Here is a 20,916-nt window from a genome sequence, read left to right on the forward strand (position 1 = left end):
GAGAGAAAAGAGGGATGGAGAGGGAGAGGAAGAGGATGGAGGAGAGAAAGAGAGAGAGAAAAGAGGATGGAGAGGAGAGAGAGAGAGGATGGAGAGAGGGAGAGAGAAGACAGATGGAGAGAGAGGGAGAGAAAGAGAGAGAGAAAAGAGGATGGAGGGGAGGAGAGAGAGAGAGGGGAGAGAGGAGGAAGATGGAGGGGAGAGAGAGAGGAGAGAGAGAGAGAGAAGAGAGAGAGAGATGGAGAGGGAGAGAGGAGAGAGATGGAAGGGGAGATGAGAGAGAGAGAGAGAGAGAGAGGGAGGGAGGGATGGAGGGGGAGATGAGAGAGAGAGAGGGATGAGAGACAGAAAGAGGGAGAGAGATGGAAGGGAGAGATGGAGAGAGAGAGAGAGAGAGAGAAAAGAGGATGGAGGGGGAGATGAGAGAGAAAGAGAGATGGAGGGGGAGATGAGAGAGAGAGAGAGAGATGGAGGGGGAGGTGGGAGAGAGAGAGAGAAGAGCGGGATGCAGAGAGAGAGATGGAGAGGAAGGTGAGAGAGAGGGAGAGAAGAGGGACGGAAAGAGACAGAGAGAGACATGGAGGAGGAGGTGGGAGAGAGGGAGAGGGATGGAGAGAGAGAGAGAGAGAGAGAAGAGGGATGGAGAGGGAGAGAGAGAAGAGGGATGGAGGGGAGAGAGAGGAGAGAGAGAGATGGAAGGAGAGAGATAAGAGAGAGGAGAGAGAGAGAGAGAGAGAGGAGAGGAGGAGGAGGGAGAGGGAGGGGAAGGTGGAGATGAGAGTGAGAGGGATGGAGAGACAGAAAGAGGGAGAGAGATGAGAGAGAGATGAGAGGAGAGAGAGAGAGAGATGGAGGGGAGGTGGGAGAGAGAGAGAGAGATGGAGGGAGGAGAGAGAGAGAGGAGGGAGAGAGAGAGAGAGAAGAGAGGGATGGAGAGAGAGAGAGAGAGAGATGGAGGGGAAGGTGGGAGAGAGGGAGAGAAGAGGGACGGAAAGAGACAGAGAGAGACATGGAGGAGGAGGTGGGAGAGAGGGAGAGGGAGGAGAGAGAGAGAGAGAGAGAGAGAGAGGGAAAGAAATGGAGGGGAGGTAAGAGAAAGAAGAGGGATGGAGAGAGAGCGGGAGACAGATGAAGGAGGAAGTAAGAGAGAGAGAAGACGGATGGAAGGACAGACAGAGAGAGAAACGAAGATGAGCAAAGAGAGGGGAGGAGAAAAGAGACAGACCGAAAAAGAGAGAGGGAGAAAGCCAGATAACCAAAAAGAGAGAGAGAAGGAGAAACAGAGAGAGAGGCGGTGGGATATTATAAGCGAGGGAGAGATGGAGACAGAGAAAGAGAGAGGACGAGAGATGGTAAGAGAAAGGGAGAGAAGAGAGGGACATGGAGAGAGAGAAAGGGGTGAGAGAAGAGAGAAAGAGAGAAAGAGAGATGGAGGTAATGGACAAAAGCAGAGATGAGCCAAGCAAGCTGCACATGACTTCAGTTAACATTAAGACAAAGATGTTAATGTTAATTTAAAAGGTCGGGTATGTAGAATTATTAAATAAACCTTTGCCTGCTCTCTCAGATTGAAAGAAATCATCCAATCAGATAAGAGCTGCAGACTTTCTGCTGCCAGACACCAAAACTAGAACTAACTTAAGACAATCCTTAAAAGGAACTCTCTCATCTTCACGACCAGTCAAAAGTTTAGACTCACCCTCTCATTCAATGTTTCTTTTTATACGTTTGATATTTTTTCTACATTTTATATTCTAGCACAGACATGTCAGACTCAGGCCCGGGGACCAATTTTGGCCGATGATATAATAATATCTGGCCCGTAAGATCATATCAAATATGTATTAGAGCTGCTCGCCAGCTACAGATAGACTACAGCTACAGAGACATTATTTATTTAAAATTTTGATATTATTTTATATTATACTTGTTCTGGATTCAATGTTTAAGCAAAACTATTATTATATTATTATTACATTATTAAAACTAAGAAAAGGTTTAACATTACATATCTCAAAAGAAGAGAAAACATGTGAAGATGTTGTTGAAATTTATCAATAAATATTTAGTTTGGCCCACGACTTAATTTTGGACATCAAAGACATCAAATATATGAAGTAAGGTATGAAATGGGAAAAAAAAATTGGAATGGAAAAAAACATCTTTTGCTTTGCTTTTATTTAGTAATTTTCCTTTTTTATTTACCAAATCTTACATATATCTTTCTTCATAGATTTCACTTTTTTTATGTATCTAAAATGTAAAAAGCAGTACGAAAAAAGAAAAGAAAAAAAAAAAAAACTATGAATAAGAAGGTGTCCAAACTTTTCACGGGTCACGCATGTTTAAACAGCATTAGTCAAAAGTTTGGACACATCATCTCATTCAGTACATGTAGCTGCAAAATGCTTGATGTTTTCAACCTAAATAAACATTTGTCCAATTGACAAATTGAATTTCTCTTTTGCTGTTATAAAATCTTAACTTAAACTTTTAATTTAACTTTGCTTCTTTGTTTTCTGACTTAATTATACTGTATATTTGTAGTCTTCTGTTTGTATATAACACATATAAAACAGTAAACATACAGAAAAAACACAGAATGAGAGGGTGAGTTTAAACTTTTGACTGGTCGTGTATGAACCTGTAAATACTCACTACTTCACTACATACCGAACCTTTAAGCAGACGAGCAACAATGAGCATGAAGTGATGAAAAAACAAGCATTGATACATCAGATCAATGGACTTAAAGCAATGCAAATGTGAAGTAATGAGAAGAAATGTCAGAAAAATATCTGTAATTTATCTAGAAAATCAAGAATTATTTGGTATTTTTTTGGTATTATTTACTGTATTTGCAAATTAGCTCAGTTTTGTAATTTGAAGTGTAACTTTTCTGGTGCAGGATCCATCACCAGCTTCCCTCCATGGAGAAGTTACTTGGAATGTTCCACAGTATGGCATTACACTTGTCTATCTCTATTACATGTCAGATCTATGGAGAGGCAAGCCCACTCACAGTAAAAATGTAAGTTTTTCTGGCAATAAAAACCCACGTTATTGAGTAAAGGCAAGATGGATACGTTTAATGCCATACTGGGACATTTCAGACAAAGCAGCAACATCTCCATGGAGACGAGTAGGTGGCAGGCGCTCCACCAGAAAAGTTACACAAAGTTAAAATGTTATACTACAATAGACCTTTTTCGGAAGTGCCGGAAGTGACGGAAGTAGGGTAAACGTCACTTGCGTTAATGATTTTCTATGGCAAAATATCTGTGGAAATGTCTTGTGTATTTTCCACCAGATTCATAAATCTGCCCCATCACCAAATCTTCATCCAACAAGGTCGACAAAGGATAAATTTTGTCCATGAAGAATTTATCGACAACTATCAAGGTAAGAAAGCTGAAAACTTAAAGAAGAACAACGACGACGCATTACTGAACTACTCCTGAGCAAAACAAACATTATGGTCATGAATTAAAGATAAGTAATAAGTAATTCATTAATAAGTAACTTGTTCAAAAAATCTATTTCATGATGTCAATATTAGCATAGAGAGATTTGTGCAGTTTAAATGCTACAGATGTTCACTAGGGATGTAACAATAACCGAAATATCGTGATATCGTATCATCAAAGTTCTCACAATAATATCGTGGACCATCACAATATATTGAATTACAAGTCTCATTGCTTAAATTAAAAGTTATTGTACAGCAATAGCTAAAAAACAGACAGAGGGAACTACATAGACCATGATCCTTTGCTCCATTTCAGTGCAGAATACATGAAGAAATAACAGCACTTTTAAGTCTTAGTTCTTTGGATTAAGTTTTGTCAAGGCATTTTAAGAGGAAAAAGTGGCATATTAACAGTTTTGTTTGCAGCCTCCACAAAATATCGCAAAAAATATTGTACTGCGAGATGTATATCGTGAAAATATCGTACCGAGAGATTTGGATATTGCTACATCCCTAATCGTGAGCTTTCCCACGATATCGCAATAAATATCGTACCATGAGATTCGTACCATGACGATATCGTATCCTGAGACTTGGATATTGTTACACTACACTAAAATTCACAGATTGTCTCGCATTTAAACTGCACAAATCTCTCTGTCTATGCTCATATCTACATCATGAAATAGATTTTTTATTTTAATTGTACAATCAGTCTGAGTGAACAAGTTACTTATCTTTTATTCATGACCATCACGACCATTTTGCTCAGTAATTGACTAATGCGTCATCGTTGTTCACCTTTACGTTTTCATCTTTCTTACCTTGATAGTTGTGGATAATTTCTTCATGGACAGAATATGTCCTTTGTCGACTTTGTTGGATGAAGATTTGGTGATGGGGCAGATTTATGAAGCTGCTGAGACACTTCCACAGATATTTCGCCACAGAAAAGCATTAACCTAAGTGATGTTTACCCTACATCGCGGCACTTCTGGCCATAGTGAAAAAGGTCTATACAGTATAATCAATGCCTTTTCCACTTCTAGAATAATAGCGAGCTACATTTAAAGGTGCATTGTGTAAATGTTCTGGTGGAGGCTCGGTCAAATGCTTTTCTTCATCAAGATGTTATTATTTTTGTCTGAAATGTTTCACAGTATGGCAGGAAACCTTTCAATCTTCAAACAGACCAAACCAGACCAAGTTACAGATCAGATCTCACAGTCAGAATGCCTGTTTTTTTGAGATATTTTTGAGCTATAAAACCACCTGTAATTGAATAAATGTGACGTAGAGCTGTTTAATGTCATACTGTGGAACATTCCAGGCAGACCAATGAAAAAAGCAGGTGATGGAGCCACAACCAAAAAGTTACAAAGTGCAAATTTTTAGATATTTCTTTAGATATTTCCATAACCATATTACCGTTTTAAACCTCCTGACCTGTTTGTCCTCCTCACCTGTAGATGGTGCTCTGCTCTTTGGCCACCACAGCCTGCAGGTCGGTGAGTCGGAGGAAGGGCTCGTGGAAGTAGTGCAGGTGCAGGATACAGACGAGCAGGAACGACGTGGGTATGAAGATCCGGGTGAAGAGCCGAGCCAGAGTGAACTTCTCCAGACCGAGATCCTTCAGACTGAAAGGAAAACAACACCGGCTTGCTCCATTGTGTTTTTAAAGTCCATACACCTTCACTGGAATCATTTGGATCATTTAAAACCTGGAATCTACACGAAACAAAAGGTAAAAAGGAGCTGTTACCTTGAAAATTATCACTACATGACATCACAAGGTGGAACAGAGCATTTTGAGCTTTGGAGATGCAGAGATTCGGACATGTGTGAATGAAACAAAACACCAGCTGACTCTCGTGGACTAAAAACTCCTCCTTTAGACCTACTTTAGACGTGATTTAGACCTGGTTTAGTCCTGGTTTAGATCTGGTTTAGACCTGGTTTAGACCTACTTTAGCCCTGGTTTAGATCTCATTTAGACCTGGTTTAGACCTGCTTCAGTCCTGATGTTGTTCACATTTAGATCTGGTTCAGACCTGGTTTAGTTCACATTTAGACCTGGTTTAGGCCTAGTTTAGACCTGGTTTAGATCTGCTTTAGTCCTGGTTTAGTTCTCATTTAGACCTGGTTAAGTTCTCATTTAGACCTGGTTTAGACCTAGTTTATATCTGGTTTAGTCCTGTTTTAGACCTGGTTTAGATTGGTTTCAGACCTGGTTTAGATCTGCTGCAGTCCTGGCTTAGTTCACATTTAGACCTGGTTTAGACCTAGCTTATATCTGGTTTAGTCCTGTTTTAGACCTGGTTTGGATCTGGTTCAGACCTGGTTTAGACCTACTTTAGGCCTGCTTTAGTTCTCATTTAGACCTGGTTTAGATCTGGTTTAGACCTGGTTCAGACCTGGTTTAGTTTAGACCTGCTTCATTCTTGGATTAGTTCACATTTAGACCTAGTTTAGACCTAGTTTACATCTGGTTTAGTCCCGGTTTAGACCTGTTTTAGAGCTGGTTCAGACCTGCTTTAGTCCTGGTTTAGTTCACTTTTAGACCTGGTTTAGACCTAGTTTAGATCTGGTTTAGTCCCGGCCCCCAAAATCGTATTTGGGTCACTTTAGGCTGCAGTCTGAAGTAAATCTTTATTCATATTCTCCAGCTCCATTGTTCTAAGTATGTGACAGTCCACTGTACTAGTCCCACTCAGTCAACAACATGATGGGATTACTGATGTGACTGATTTTCTAATTTCCTCACAAAAACAAGGGCAATAAATCAGGTTGGACATCGTTAGTAGGTAAATATCTGCCAAGAAAACATAAATATATCCGTAAATTTCGATCTCACCCCTCTGCGTCCATCTTGAGCACGCTGGACCAGAAGTCTAGGGAGCTGTTGAACTGATAGGTGTAGACCAGAGTCAGGACTAACATCGTGTAGACCACCACTGACATCCAGAAGTACTTCAAGATCCTCCTCCACCACTCGTAATGAACCTGCAGATACAGAAAGAGAGAAAGCAAGCGGTTCAGACCTGGTTCAGACCTGCTTTAGACCTGCTTTAGTTCTGGTTTAGTTCATATTTAGACCTGGTTTAGACCTGTTTTAGACTTGGTTTAGACCTGCTTCAGTTCTGGTTTAGTTTAAACCTTGTTTAAATCTGGTTTAGACCTGGGTTTAGTCCCGGTTTAGACCTGGTTTAGATCTGGTTCAGACCTGCTTTAGACCTGCTTTAGACCTGCTTTAGAGCTGGTTTAGTTCATATTTAGATCTGGTTTAGTTCATATTTAGACCTGGTTTAGACCTGGTTTAGACCCGGTTATGACCTTTTTTAGACCTGGTTTAGTCCCGTTTTAGACCTGGTTTAGTCCCAGTTTAGACCTGCTTTATTCCCAGTTTAGACATGGTTTAGTCCTGATTTAGACCTGGTTTTGTCCCGGTTTAGACCTGGTTTAGATCTGGTTTAGTCCCGGTTTAGACCTGGATTATTCCCGGTTAAAACCTAGTTTAGTCCCAGTTTAGAGCTGGTTTAGTACCAGTTCAGACCTGCTTTAGAACTGGTTTAGATCTGGTTCAGACCTGCTTTAGACCTGCTTTAGAGCTGGTTTAGTTCATATTTAGATCTGGTTTAGATCTGGTTTAGTTCATATTTAGACCTGGTTTAGACCTGGTTTAGACCCGGTTATGACCTTTTTTAGACCTGGTTTAGTCCCGTTTTAGACCTGGTTTAGTCCCAGTTTAGACCTGCTTTATTCCCAGTTTAGACATGGTTTAGTCCTGATTTAGACCTGGTTTTGTCCCGTTTTAAACCTGGTTTAGATCTGGTTTAGTCCCGGTTTAGACCTGGATTATTCCCGGTTAAAACCTAGTTTAGTCCCAGTTTAGAGCTGGTTTAGTACCAGTTCAGACCTGCTTTAGAACTGGTTTAGATCTGGTTCAGACCTGCTTTAGTCCTGGTTTAGTTCACATTTAGACCTGGTTTAGACCCGGTTTAGACCTGGTTTAGACCTGCTTTAGATCTGCTTTAGATCTGGTTTAGTCCTGGTTTAGACCTAGTTTAGATCTAGTTTTAGACCTGGTTTAGTCCTGGTTTAGACCTGGTTTAGACCTGCTTTAGACCTGCTTTAGATCTGGTTTAGACCTGGTTTAGTCCCAGTTTAGACCTGCTTTATTCCCAGTTTAGACATGGTTTAGTCCTGATTTAGACCTGGTTTTGTCCCGGTTTAGACCTGGTTTAGATCTGGTTTAGTCCCGGTTTAGACCTGGATTATTCCCGGTTAAAACCTAGTTTAGTCCCAGTTTAGAGCTGGTTTAGTACCAGTTCAGACCTGCTTTAGAACTGGTTTAGATCTGGTTCAGACCTGCTTTAGTCCTGGTTTAGTTCACATTTAGACCTGGTTTAGACCCGGGTTAGACCTGGTTTAGTCCTGGTTTAGATCTAGTTTTAGACCTGGTTTAGTCCAAACATCCTCCCTCCAAGTCAACATTTGTACATAAGATTATAATAACACATCCCTCTTATTACTCAACCTGTAATCTCAGGTTTATAGAGAATTCTCTTTATTATATTGCCACAGAATTACTGCTTACCAAACTTTAATAGGCCATATGCATAAAGATACACAGAGCGCACAGAGCATTTTAATTTCAGGGGATGGTTTTTACTGTGATCACCGTTGTAAAAAACATCACGCAATATGAGCCTGAGGTGAGAGTTATGACAACATTAAATTATCCCTACCACTGTTTTTGGAGAAGTAATTAAGGATAGGTACTAAATCTGCAACAAAACCTTCACACAATGTAATAACTTCAATTACAAAATAAGAAAAAATAGAAACACAAATGCCATTTCTACTGTACACCTAAAAATTTTAATGTTCTGATACCATTTTTGTGGTTTCCAATCTGATACCGATACCTCAATTTTGTTACAAGAGCAAAAAATAAATCTATTAAAAGGCTGTCTCTTAAGAAAATCTACAAGAATAAACATTAAGAGTCAAATATATAATAATCTTGATGAATCTTGTTAAGTTGGGTTGATTTAAAGGTGCATTGTGTAACTTTTTTGGTAGAGGGTCGATCAAATGCTTTTCAAGTTTCATAGTGTGACATTAAACCTTTCTGTCAACATAAAAACCAAACCAGACCAAGTTACAGGTCAGATCTGCGGAGAGGCGACCCCGCTCAGTCAGAATATCTGTTTTCTAGGTATTGTTGAGCTATAAAATCACCTTTAATTTAGTACTTCAAAAGCTTTTGCCAACAACTCTACTAAAAATATGCAGTTAATGACATAAAAGTATAAACTGTGGTGAGCAAATAAGTAGTTAGAAAATAGCACTGTAAAAAAAGTGTTGTTTTGTCTTGACATGTTCACTGTTTGCATGAGGGATATCAGAACCAAACATGATCGTCCACTCTGATTTGTTTTTTTAGAGACACGTGAGAAAAGAAGAAGCTGATTGTTCACCTATCAACAAAATTAAACTTCTCTCCGCCATGTTTTCAGTCCACTGTAATATTTTTTTCCTTTCTTTTTTCCTCATAAGCAAACACACTTATTTTGATATGGACGAATCATTTGTGTCTCTGATTGGCTAATCCATCTGTCAATCACACCCACCTGAGATAGTAAAGTAATGTAACTGACTGGGCATCATACTGGGGAGGTTTTACATGTATTTCTAATACTGGAATATTTAGAAGTTACCACGGTGACACAAAGCACACATGAGCAGCTATAACAAGTTTTAAAATAGTCTGAAAACACAAGAAAATACAAAATAGGTGAGCCTGTGATCAATATGAGCGTTCATGGTCCTGTGTTTAAAAGGTGAGAGTGACGAACTGAAAAACTTGTGTCTGTAATTTTATGTGTGAGACGTTTAAAGGCACACTGTGTAACTTTTCTGGTACCTGCTTGTTGTTTTTTCCTGAAATGTTCTGCAGTATCTATGGTCATGAGCTTTGGGTAATGACTGAAAGGATGAGATCGTGGATAAAAGCGGCCCAAATGAGTTTCCTCCGCAGGGTGGCTGGGCGCTCCCTTAGAGATAAGGTGAGGAGCTCAGTCACACAGGAGGAGCTTGGAGTAGAGCTTCTGCTCCTCCACACCAAGAGGAGCAGCTGGAGGGAGGGCATATGTTCCGGATACTTCTTGGGCACGTTCCAAACATGTCCCACCAGGAGGAGGCCCCGGGGAAGACCCAAGACATGCTAGTGGGACTATGTCTCTCGGCTGGCCTGGGAACGCCTCAGGAGGCAAGGAGCTGGAGGAAGTGTCCGGGGTGAAGAAAGTCTGGGAGTCCCTACTTAGACCCTGCGACCCAGCCCCAGATAAGTGGAGGAAAATGGATGGATGGATGTTCCACAATATGGCATTTCATTTAATTATCTCATGGGGCCACATCACAAGGCCAAGTTACAGGTCAGATCAGGTTACACTTTTATTTAGTTGTTTTTATTTTTACACTTTTTTTTTTTATTGTATTAAATAGCTGATTATATTATTTTTGTATGTGCTGCACTTTATTTATGAAATGTGCTATAGAAATAAAGGAGACTGGATAAAATCTAACACGCCTCAGATAGGGCAGTGCTTACAGGTGAGTGGTACTGACCTGGTAGAGGGCGACGCAGGACAGGAACATCATCATGTAGATAATCTTGTACATGACGATGGTCCCCTCAAAGCTGACGAAGAAGAACATGCCTCCACAGATGTAGATCCAGTATTTGACCAGGATGGCCATGATCATACTGCCCAGAACATGCATGGTGTCCTGCTCGGCCCCGTCCTCTGCGCCCTCCTCCTCTGGAACACACAACGCACAACAGTTTAGACAGATTTTTGAGGAAATGTGACAAAAGAAATGGCCTGTTTTACATTATTTTCTGATCTATGTTATAATGTTTGTTTAACCAAAATGTACCTGAAGTTGTGATTCGTTTCATTCACATGTTTAATACACAAATCCTGCATATTTAGGAGTTCTTCTCTCTGTTCTGTTGTGATGTTGTGTGGTAATACAGGAAGTGCTCCACTGTGTTTTTAAACTCCATACACCTTCACTAAAGCCTTTTGGATGATTTAAGCCCTAGACTTGCCAATTTGTACTGACCAAAAACTAAAAGATAGCAGCTAACTTTAAAACTACAACATCATGACACAAGGTGGAACAGAGCATTTTGCGCTTTAGAGACGTAGACATGCAGACTAATAATAAAGGATTACTCAAACATGTGTAAATGAAAGGTATGTTTTTGATGAGGTAACAACATTATAACATGACTTAAAGCTCACGAGACGCAATAGAGCTTTTTCACAACGGCCGGAAGTGGCGCGATGTAGGGTAAACGTCACTTACGTTAATGGTTTTCTCTGGCAAAATATCTGTGGAAATGTCTCGTGTATTTTCCAGCAGCTTCATAAATCTGCCCCATCACCAAATCTTCATCCAACAAGGTCGACAAAGAACTGTCCAAGAAGAATTTACCCACAACTATCAAGGTAAGAAAGACGAAAACTTAGGCTAACAATAACGACTAGTATTAGTGAACTACATTATGGTCATAAATAAAACAGAAGTAACTTGTTAACTCAGACTGATTCTACAATTAAAATTAATAGTCTATTTCACGATGAAGATATTAGCATAGATAGAGAGATTTGTGCAGTTTAAAGGCTAGACATTTAAACTGCACAAATCTCTTGCCAATATCTACATAGTGAAATTGATATTTAATTTTAATTGTAGAATCAATCTGAGTTAACAAGTTACTTATGCTTTATTCATGACCATAATGTTAGTTTTGCTCAGGAGTAGTTCAATAAAGCTCGTCATTGTTCACCTTTACGTTTTCATCTTTCTTACCTTGATAGTTGTGGATAAATTCTTCATGGACAGTTCTTTGTCGACCTTGTTGGATGAAGATTTGGTGATGGGGCAGATTTATGAAGCTGCTGGAAAATACACGAGACATTTCCACAGATATTTCGCCAGAGAAAACCATTAACCGTAAGTCCAATAAACCTACAGCAGGGCCATTTAAAAAAAAAAAAAAAAATCAACCTTTAGTTGTCAAAAGTACAGAAAATCACATACTAACTGAAACAGAAACTAGTATCGAAACTACTCATTTGCACAGGTATTGATGCTAAAAAGTCACATTCACAGGACAGAAATGAACCTTTTCTGAAGCTTTAGAAAGACCTTGAGCTGTATCAGAACAAATATAAGAGCGCATAGACTAATATACGCACATGGACCACTGTGGAACCAACCTGAACCACTGAGGGACTACACAGATATGAAAATTACCTTCTATTGTCAAAATAAAAAGTATTTTTTATTATCACTGTGGTATTGGACTCGGTATTGACATTATGCAGATGATATTGCAACCTTTGGAACTTTATTATCAAGTGTTAAAGCTATTATTATTAGTATATATGAGTGTCAGTCATGAGTTATAACATTTTCTCCTGTAAAAGCTCTAAACACATCTAAAGGAAGATCGGGTAAACAGTCGTAGAAAACCTGTTAACAGTTAGCTAAACAATAGGGATAATGCAGACCACACATTTGTCAGTGATACAGACTTTGGATCAGACACTGTTGAACTGAACCTTTCTCTTCTTAAAGGGCCCAGATTACAATATTTTCCGATCTATGTTATAATGTTGTTTCCTCTTCACAAACATAACCAGAGTTTTGTTGTTTCATTTACGTGTTTTCTTCTCTCGAACAGATGTCATGTGGTCATACAGGAAGAGCTCCATTGTCTTTTTAAACTCCATACACCTTCCCTAGAATCATTTGGATGTTTTCAGCTCTGGAACTGACACTCTCCACTGAATAAAAGGCAAAAGGTAGTTGTTAACTTGAAAACTATCACTACATGACATCACAAGGTGGATCAGAGCATTTTGAGCTTTGAAGATGTAGACAGAGTAATAACAGATTACCCAAACATGTGCGAATGAAACAAAAACAACTCCAGGTATGTTTTTGATGAGGAAACAACATTTTAACATGGCTTAAAGTTCACAAAAAATAATTTTATGTAATATAGGATCTTTAAATAAGATGTTCCTGAGCTTGGATGTTGAGTAAAAAAAATATTGTGGATGAAAACAACAACTCCATGGATAAAAATGTGGCAAGAAAAAGAAAAAACAAAGAAGCATTTTCCCTCTTAAACTGCCTCTCAGTCAGAATGCTGAGGGGCATTCTTCTATCAGAGCAGTGCTTTCAGTTAGCTTCACATCTACTCGTAGTACCAAATGAACCTCATTGGACTACCAGATAGGTTAGGTCAATGCCACACTGAGGAACCTTCAGGCAAAGCAGTAACATCTCTATAAGAAAAGCAGGTGGTGCCCCATCCATCAGAAAAGTTACGCAGTCTATCTTTAACCAAAGCCCACCTACTGTCTGTCCCTGTCAGCCAATCACAGGCGTGCTGGTTCACATTTAAAGCCATAAAAGCACCCATTCTTCTCAACTCTGTGTCTTTTTCTCCAGTAAACACCTACTTTGGCAGAAATATTTGAATTATAATTTTACACTCTTCAAGGACATATTCACAAACAATAGCTTATAAAAGATTTGCAATAGCAGGACTAAGGACATCTAAACAGGATTATGAACACCTAAACAGGACTATGAACACCTAAGCAGGACAATGACTGCTCTTAAGTAGGACTATGAAGGCTCCTAAGTAGGATTATGAACACGTAAACAGTACTAAGCAGGACTATGAACGCCTAAACAATTTTGTACTTTTTCTTGAGGTTTCAGACTTCAGATCTAAAATCTTTTTTGGCTGTGTTTGCATGGTGCCGCCGTAACTGCTGAACATTCTGCCACACACATACATGTAGAGCATCCCCAGTGTGATGTCACTACAAAGTATCAATAAATAGCCCAATAATGCAGCAATACTCAAACATGTGTGAATGAAATGAATGAAACAAAACAGAACTCCAGGTTTTTGACGAAATAACAACAATAAAAGCTCATGGGAGTCAATTCTGCATAGTACAGGACCTTTAAAGAGAATACTTTGACAACCTTTAAAAGTGCACTGTGTAACTTTTCGATTGGGGGTCTGTCATCTTCTCGGTGATATGGAAATGTCATTATACTGTCTGGAATGTTACTCAGCTCTCGCCCTAGCTCCATTTATTCAATTACAGATGGTTTTATAGCTCAAAAAGACCTAGAAATACAACATTCTGATTGTGAGCGGGGTCGCCTCTTCACAGATCTGACCTGTAACTTGGTCTGGTTTGGTCTCCATGAAGATAGAAAGGTTTAATACCATACTGTGAAACATTCCAGACGAAGCAATAACGTCTCCACGGAGAAAAGCATTTGATGGACCCTCCACCAGAAAAATTCCTCAGTGCACTTTTTAAGAGAATCGTTTGTCGTACCTTTCTTCTTTTGGTCGTCCACCTGCACTTGCGATAACCCGGCGCGGTCTTGGTCGGCTCTCTCCTGCCTCTCCGTTAGGGTCTGTCTGAGGAGCAGCCAGAAAGTCAGCAGACACAGCACCTACGGAAGCGTGGAAGCACAGGGACACGGCATACACACACATTAAATAAACACCGATGGCTGATGAGTAATGGCATTTACTCAATACTAAGGGCCAGATATGATCGCTGCCTGGGATTTACAAGAGCCTGGGTGAATCACAATGTACAGGATCGCAAGTGTGCTGTAACATCATATGTAAATACAGTTTTAAAATAGCCCTTTAGTATAGACAGGATTACGAGCTCTACAGGACACGTGTATACATTATTTGTGCTGTTATTAAAGGGTCTCTATTATCCAAACGTTGTATCTTTGTTATATTTTTGTTATATTTTTGTTCGTATTCTGATCAAAAACAGACCTGGAGTTGTGTTTTGTTTCATTCATACATGTTTAACACACAAACCCTGCATATTTAGGCTGTGCTCTCAATCTGAAAACTCTGTTCAACCTTGTGATGTCATCGAGTGGTAATACAGGAAGCGCTCCACCTTCTCTAGAATGATTTGGATGATTTCCTTCTCTTTTTTTTTTTATTTTCTTTTTATTTGGAAATATATATTTACATATTACAAATTCAATTCAAAGACGGTCTTTCCAATTTTGGTAAATAACAAGAAAAAGAGGAGAAAAAAAGACTGAAAACAAAAACTAAACTATTTATAAGAAAAGGGAAGCTCACAGACACAAAACTTATATATATATGTTATATAGTGTAAAATAAAATATAACTAATCTTCACCAGAAGTGGAGAAGTTACAAGATTTTTTCTGATTGGGGTGATGTATTTAATCCATTTATTCCAAATAAAATAAAATTTGTCACTTTGAAGGTTTATTGTTTAAGTTAGATTTTCAGTCTTGAATATATCAAATATTGTGTCGATCCATTTGGATGATTTCAGGCCTGGAATTGCTAATCTCTACTCAACTAGAGGTAAAAAGGTAAAAGCTGTTGACATAAAAACTACCACTACATGACATCACAAGGTGCAGTGTACAGAGCAAACAGACTAATTTGAGCTGTTAGACAAACAGACTAATATTAAAGTGAATGAAAAACAAAACACAACTCCAGGTCTGTTTCTGGTGAGGTACGAACTTTTAAACATGGCTTAAAGATGCACTGTGTAACTTTTTGGTTGGGGGTCCTTCAGCATGCTGCCATTGCTCTGCTTGAAATGTTCCACAATATGACATTAAACAGATCTTCCATACATTCATTCAGTTACATGTATTAACTTGGTCTGGTTTGGTCTACATGAAGATAGAAAGGTTTATTACGATACTGTGAAACTTTTCAGACAAAGCAATAACATCTCTATGGAGAAAATCAGGTGGCGGACACTGCAGAAAAGTTACACAATGCACACCTTTAAAGCTCACAAGAGTAAATTTTGCATAATATAGACAACAAATTGATTTAAACAAATTGATTTATGTGTGCTAGGGATGCAACGATACAGTCTTCCAACGATTTGATACGTATCTAAATACATGGGTCACAATAGATTGTGATACGTTTTCTGCGTAATATAATCACTTAAACCAGGGGTGTCAAACATACGGCCCGGGGGCCAGATCCGGCTGATTTTCTACTAAAATATTTTAATTATATTTTAAAAACTGAAGACAGAATTAGCAATTTTTCTCACACCATTCACAGTCAAAACCTCTGATGTACCCGCAGACATGCAACTAGAAATAATAGATTTACAGTTACTACCTTTGTGAGCAGGTTTTCTCAGTAATGAACATTAATAAAACAAAGCTGCGCTCAACACTAAAACATAACACACAACACACACGCACTTGAATAACATTCTGAAGAGAGCAGCTACTCAGGACATGGTGCCTGATATTGATCCACTTGTACAGGCTAAAAGATGCCAAGATCCAGGAGCAAAAAGAAAGCATGACTAAATTCTATGAAATGCACACAAGTTAATGTTAAAACATTGTGTTGAAATTGCATTTTTCTTCAAGTTTCAGGTTGTTCATAATATTATAATATTTTGTAAAAGAAAGAGTCCATCAATTAAAAAGATTTCTGTAATAGATTTGCGTTTCTCTGCACAAATATTTGAACATATTGTTATTTTTGGGGTTTATATGCCATGAGTTTTCTTATCCGGCCCCTTTGGGATCAAAGTCGGTTGGATATGGCCCCTGGACCAAAATGAGTTTGACACCTGTGACTTAAACACTATGATATTAATGAGAACATCACATTTTAATACATTACAGCACAATCAGTGTAAAGACGTAGTTTATATGTGAAGTGTTTTAGTTCATTTGGTTCAATGATTTACAGCTCAGATTTTTTATTCAGTGAAAATAAGATTTGTGCTTTCAAAGGAGAACAGTTCTTATAACATAGTCTTAATATAGACTGCGATGGGAAACTATCCGATTTTTTTCTTTTTTGATGATTGTTTCATGATTTATTTTTCATTATGCCTTTTCTTTCACAATGTGTCCACGTTGCTCTGCCTCGTCTTCAGCAGCAGCAGAGACACACAGGAGCTCCTCCCACACGACCCTGCTCTTTTTTCACACACTACACTCTCCTATCTTCTTTCTGACCACTCAAACTATGTATAGAAATGTCTCAACAGACCATTTTCAGTGTAAAACTTTTGAGAGAGAGTCAAAGAAAAAAATCGCATGTAACCTGAATCACATGTGAGTATATGAGCATATTTGATGAAAGCCGATGTAAGGCCAAAAGCGATTCTAAAGTATTTACAAGTTCTTATTTTTGTCATTTCTGGGTCTAACAACATAAAATAAAAAGTGACTGAAAGATAAAACCCATCTCTGTTAGAATATTTCAGCTGTAAGTCCCTATGGAGCTGTTTACTCGCTGCATCTGAGGAGGACGCAGCGATTACGGTTTCTCTTTCAGAGCAAAATAAATGACATATTGACCAAACGTGTATCGAATCGTGACACCAGTATCAAACGATTGGATATTATATCAAATATCATTGCATCCCTACTCAGTACAAGCCCCAGTTACAAGGATTTTAATCTGAATTTGGATTTTAAAGTTTATATGACATGTCAAACACACAGAGGAGCCCCACCTTTGGAGGAGAGTGAGTGGAAGGGGTTGTTCTTCTTGACAAACAGCCCAGAGATCTCCCCCATGTCCTCAAAGCTCCAGATGTACTGCAGCACGATGACCAGGTCCCCGTAGGCCACCATGAACGGCGAGGAGAGCATGGCATAGCGTCTCCGGTCGCGCACCATCCACAGCATGCACGACCACATGAGGAAGACGAAGGTGAGCCAGCTGACGTACGTGATGCTCCACGCCTGAGGAAGAGGAAGGAGGACAGAGAGGATACAAGAAAAAGTCTGGTCATGCATTATCTTATTCTCTACTACTTTGTGACAGAGCATCTTGAGTTTTTAAGGAGGTAACAACATTATAACATGGCTCAAAGTTCACAGGAGTCAGATTGTGTAATGGAGGACCTTCAAAATAAGTGTGCAGTGAATGAATAATGCACAAAACCGTAAAGCGACTTTGAGTATCTGGAACAGCACTGTACAAGATAAGACCAATGCATTATTAATGTAGTAAATTGGTGCAAATTTTATTTATATTTTAGTACAGATAATCCATAAATATCTAAAAATGCTAGCAATTTGAAATTCTAATAAGACAACATTTTTCTGCAGTCCATTAAAAGTAGCACAGACTTTTGTTCCAACTCAGCTGTTTTGTAGCCTGATTCATCAGCTGGTTTCACTTTGAGGAAACCGTCTGACCTCGCAGCGTTAGGATTCGTTCGCTTGACAGTAGGCGGGTACTTTTTTTATTTAACCAGTCGCTTCTATTTGGTCATGATGTATGTAATGCGCCAAACCCCATAGGAAGAAGGGCAATAACATCGTTCCCCTTGATAAAATTCACCAAACATTCTCTTTGTTCCAGCTTTAAAGCCTCGATCTCAGGAATCGTTGCCAACACAGAATATCTGTCTTCGTCTACATCCATCTCGACCGCTTTGTTTACTGTTGTGCTGTACCACAAAAGGGACCCAGACAGGCGCTTGAGTTTGACGTCATGGCATCACAGCTCTTCACTGATTGGCCGGTGCTCGGTCTACAACATCCGGGTTTCTAGCAAACCGTGTAGTGTATTCTGATTCCTGACCTATTCACTGGAGAGAAACGAAATTGAGCGGAGGCACTAGGTGGCACCAACCCAGCTAGCTGTGTTGTCCCAGGCTCCAAAAACAGATGTACTATAAGAAAATTACAATGGGGGATCTGTAAATATTAAGGAAAATAGACTAATGTGAGCTTCAAGCCATGCTACAAAGTTGTTACCTCCTCAAAAACAGACCTGGAGTTGTGCTTTGTTTCATTCACATGTTTGAGTAATGCTTTATTATTAGTAGTTATGTAGTGGTAGTTTTCAAGTTAACAGCTACCATTTACTTTTTGTTCAGTAGAGATTGGCAAGTCCAGGGCTGAAATTATCCAAATGACTCTAGTGAAGGGGGGGAGTTTGAAAATGCAATAGAGCACTTCCTGTATTACCACATGACATCACAAGCTAGAACAGGGTGTTTTCTGTTTGAGAGAAAAAGCCTAAGAACGGTTTGTGCGTTAAACTTGTGTGAATGAAACAAAACACAACTCCAGGTCTGTTTATGATGAGGAAACAACTTTACAACAAAGATCAGAAAATGGCGTAATATGGGCCCTTTAAACTGTTTTCAAAAATGAGTTTTACTGGCTTAGGGCTTTAACTGCGCTGGTTAGGAAATAAAAAAGAAATACAGACACAGTAAACAGCTATTCACACACTAAAATGTCTCTCACCATCATTGCGATGAGGGCACAGATGTAGCTCTGTTTCATGATGAAGTGAACACTTTGACCATGGCACTGAGGCGAGCGTGAGCCAAGTCTCCCTCCGCCTCTTCCTTCTCCTCCTTCTCTTCCTTCTCCTCCTTCTCCTCCTCTCGCTCTGAGTCCTCTGGAGGCAGTCGCACCTCCAGCACACACTCCTTCTTATCTGATGGACACACAACACATGCAAACAGGTACAATTAAAGTGTATATGGTGTTTTAGTAGCATTATCTGGTGTTAGTAGTCAAGTTTGTGTCTAAATCCAAATGTGTGCTGGCTTCAGGGGCCTATGCAGTTTCAAGTACTACGTAACATCACTCATGACTGCCTCAATTACAGACAGATGTTTCGGATACAAACACCAGGCTGCAGGGGCGGAGTTTGAAGCACCTGGAGGACTAAAGAGGAGAGTGAGCGAGGAGGAGGCTAGGTGTTTGTACTCAGAAATGTGATCAAGACAGTCCTGTGCGATGTCACCAAGTACTTGAAATCACAGAGGTCACCGAAGGCAACACAGACATAGATTTAGGTGTTTTTGACCAGCAAGCTAAGCAGCAAATTTACCTCATTTGCACTACAATTGCAAACATTTTGTGATCCAATAACGTTAATGAGGAGTTTAATAGAGCATGTAGTCCATTAGGTTTACAAGCTGCAGTGACAGTCCAAGTCTGTCCCAGCCCCAGTGCTCTCCATACGGGCCACTGTTACAGCCCTGTGCCTGGACACCCGTGTGATCCCCTCACTTCAATGCAACTGTCATTTAAAGGACATATATTACACAAAATTGACTCTTGTGGGCTTTAAGTCATGTTATAATTTTGTTTCCTCATCAAAAACAGACCTGGAGTTGTGTTTTGTTTCAGCAGTTTTTAGGTTAACTGCTAGATTTTACCTTTTGTTTTGTAGATATTGGTCATTCCGGGGCTGAAATGACCCAAATGATTCTAGTGAAGGTGTGTGGACTTTAAAGACACAGTGGAGTTCTTCCTGTATTACCACATGACATCACAAGGTGGTACAGCGTATTTTGATTTTGAGAAAAGAACTAAGCCTTAATACACAGAAATTGTGTGTTTAACATGTGTGAATAAAACAAAACACAACTCCTGGTATGTTTGTGATGAGGAAACAACATTATAACATGGCTAAAACTTCCTAAGAGTCAATTTTGTGTAACATATGTCCTTAAAATGATCAGAAATTAGTTTAATATGGGCCCCTTAAGAAGACATTTGGCTGCTTTAAGAACACATTGTGAAACTGGTGCAGTGGTGAGTTCTCTCAGCATCTTGATAAAGGTGGACGTTAACATTTTTTTTAAGAAAATGCTGTTAAAACACCAGAAACACAGTAGTGAAAAAGGGGATTTTGTGTTTAGTTCCACTTTAAACCTGTGCTATAAGATGATGTCATGCTTGTTTTGGTCTTCCAAGTAAAAAGTGAAGTATCAACAAAAGTCTAAATTAAAAAATAATCTGATAAAACATGATGAAGCTAAATAATGATTGTAAAAGCCTTACCATTGTTGTCAGTGATGGTGTCGAGTTTGTACTGGGGCGTGGAGTACAGGTCCAGACAAACAGGACCGTTCTCAGTCGTCACAAAGTCAAAAGACGTTCCATTTGAGGTGGGCACAACCTGCACAGAGTCAAAGTATATTAGCAGTGGCATCTAAAATATTAACTTTTATTTCAATTTAGAATATGAATACAGACTTTCTAAAATAGTTCAAATGTTAAAAAAGTGATGCATTTTTCTTTCTGTGTCATCAGACTCCATATTAAAGGTGCACTGTGTAACGTTTCCGGAGCAGGACCCGTCACCTTCTTGTCATCATGGAGATTTTATTACTTTGCCCTGGATATTCCTGTGTATGGCATTAAACAAATGATCTCCAGGCCAATTAACCTTGACCTTGTTCATGTTTTTAAAAGGTGTGTTTGAGCGCTACATACACCCATGATAAAAGGAGTGCATTTTAAATAAGTTTAATATCACAGACAATGAAATAACAT

At 39.2% G+C, this 20,916-nt stretch overlaps 1 protein-coding gene across 1 annotated transcript in view; it reads right to left on the reverse strand.

Moving 5' to 3' along the window:
- Nucleotides 1-20,916, reverse strand: part of LOC110174909 (piezo-type mechanosensitive ion channel component 2) — a 238,212-nt gene that overhangs the window by 83,805 nt on the left and 133,491 nt on the right. The window contains 8 exon segments of the mRNA XM_055152112.1: nt 4,933-5,106; nt 6,324-6,472; nt 10,103-10,296; nt 13,924-14,044; nt 17,098-17,346; nt 18,868-18,917; nt 18,920-19,063; nt 20,422-20,539. Coding sequence (XP_055008087.1) covers nt 4,933-5,106; nt 6,324-6,472; nt 10,103-10,296; nt 13,924-14,044; nt 17,098-17,346; nt 18,868-18,917; nt 18,920-19,063; nt 20,422-20,539 — 1,199 coding nt within the window.

The sequence above is a fragment of the Boleophthalmus pectinirostris genome, unplaced genomic scaffold, assembly GCF_026225935.1.
Source record: "Boleophthalmus pectinirostris isolate CB_2022bp ecotype Guang Dong unplaced genomic scaffold, ASM2622593v1 HiC_scaffold_16, whole genome shotgun sequence".
Classification (NCBI taxonomy): Eukaryota; Metazoa; Chordata; class Actinopteri; order Gobiiformes; family Gobiidae; genus Boleophthalmus; species Boleophthalmus pectinirostris.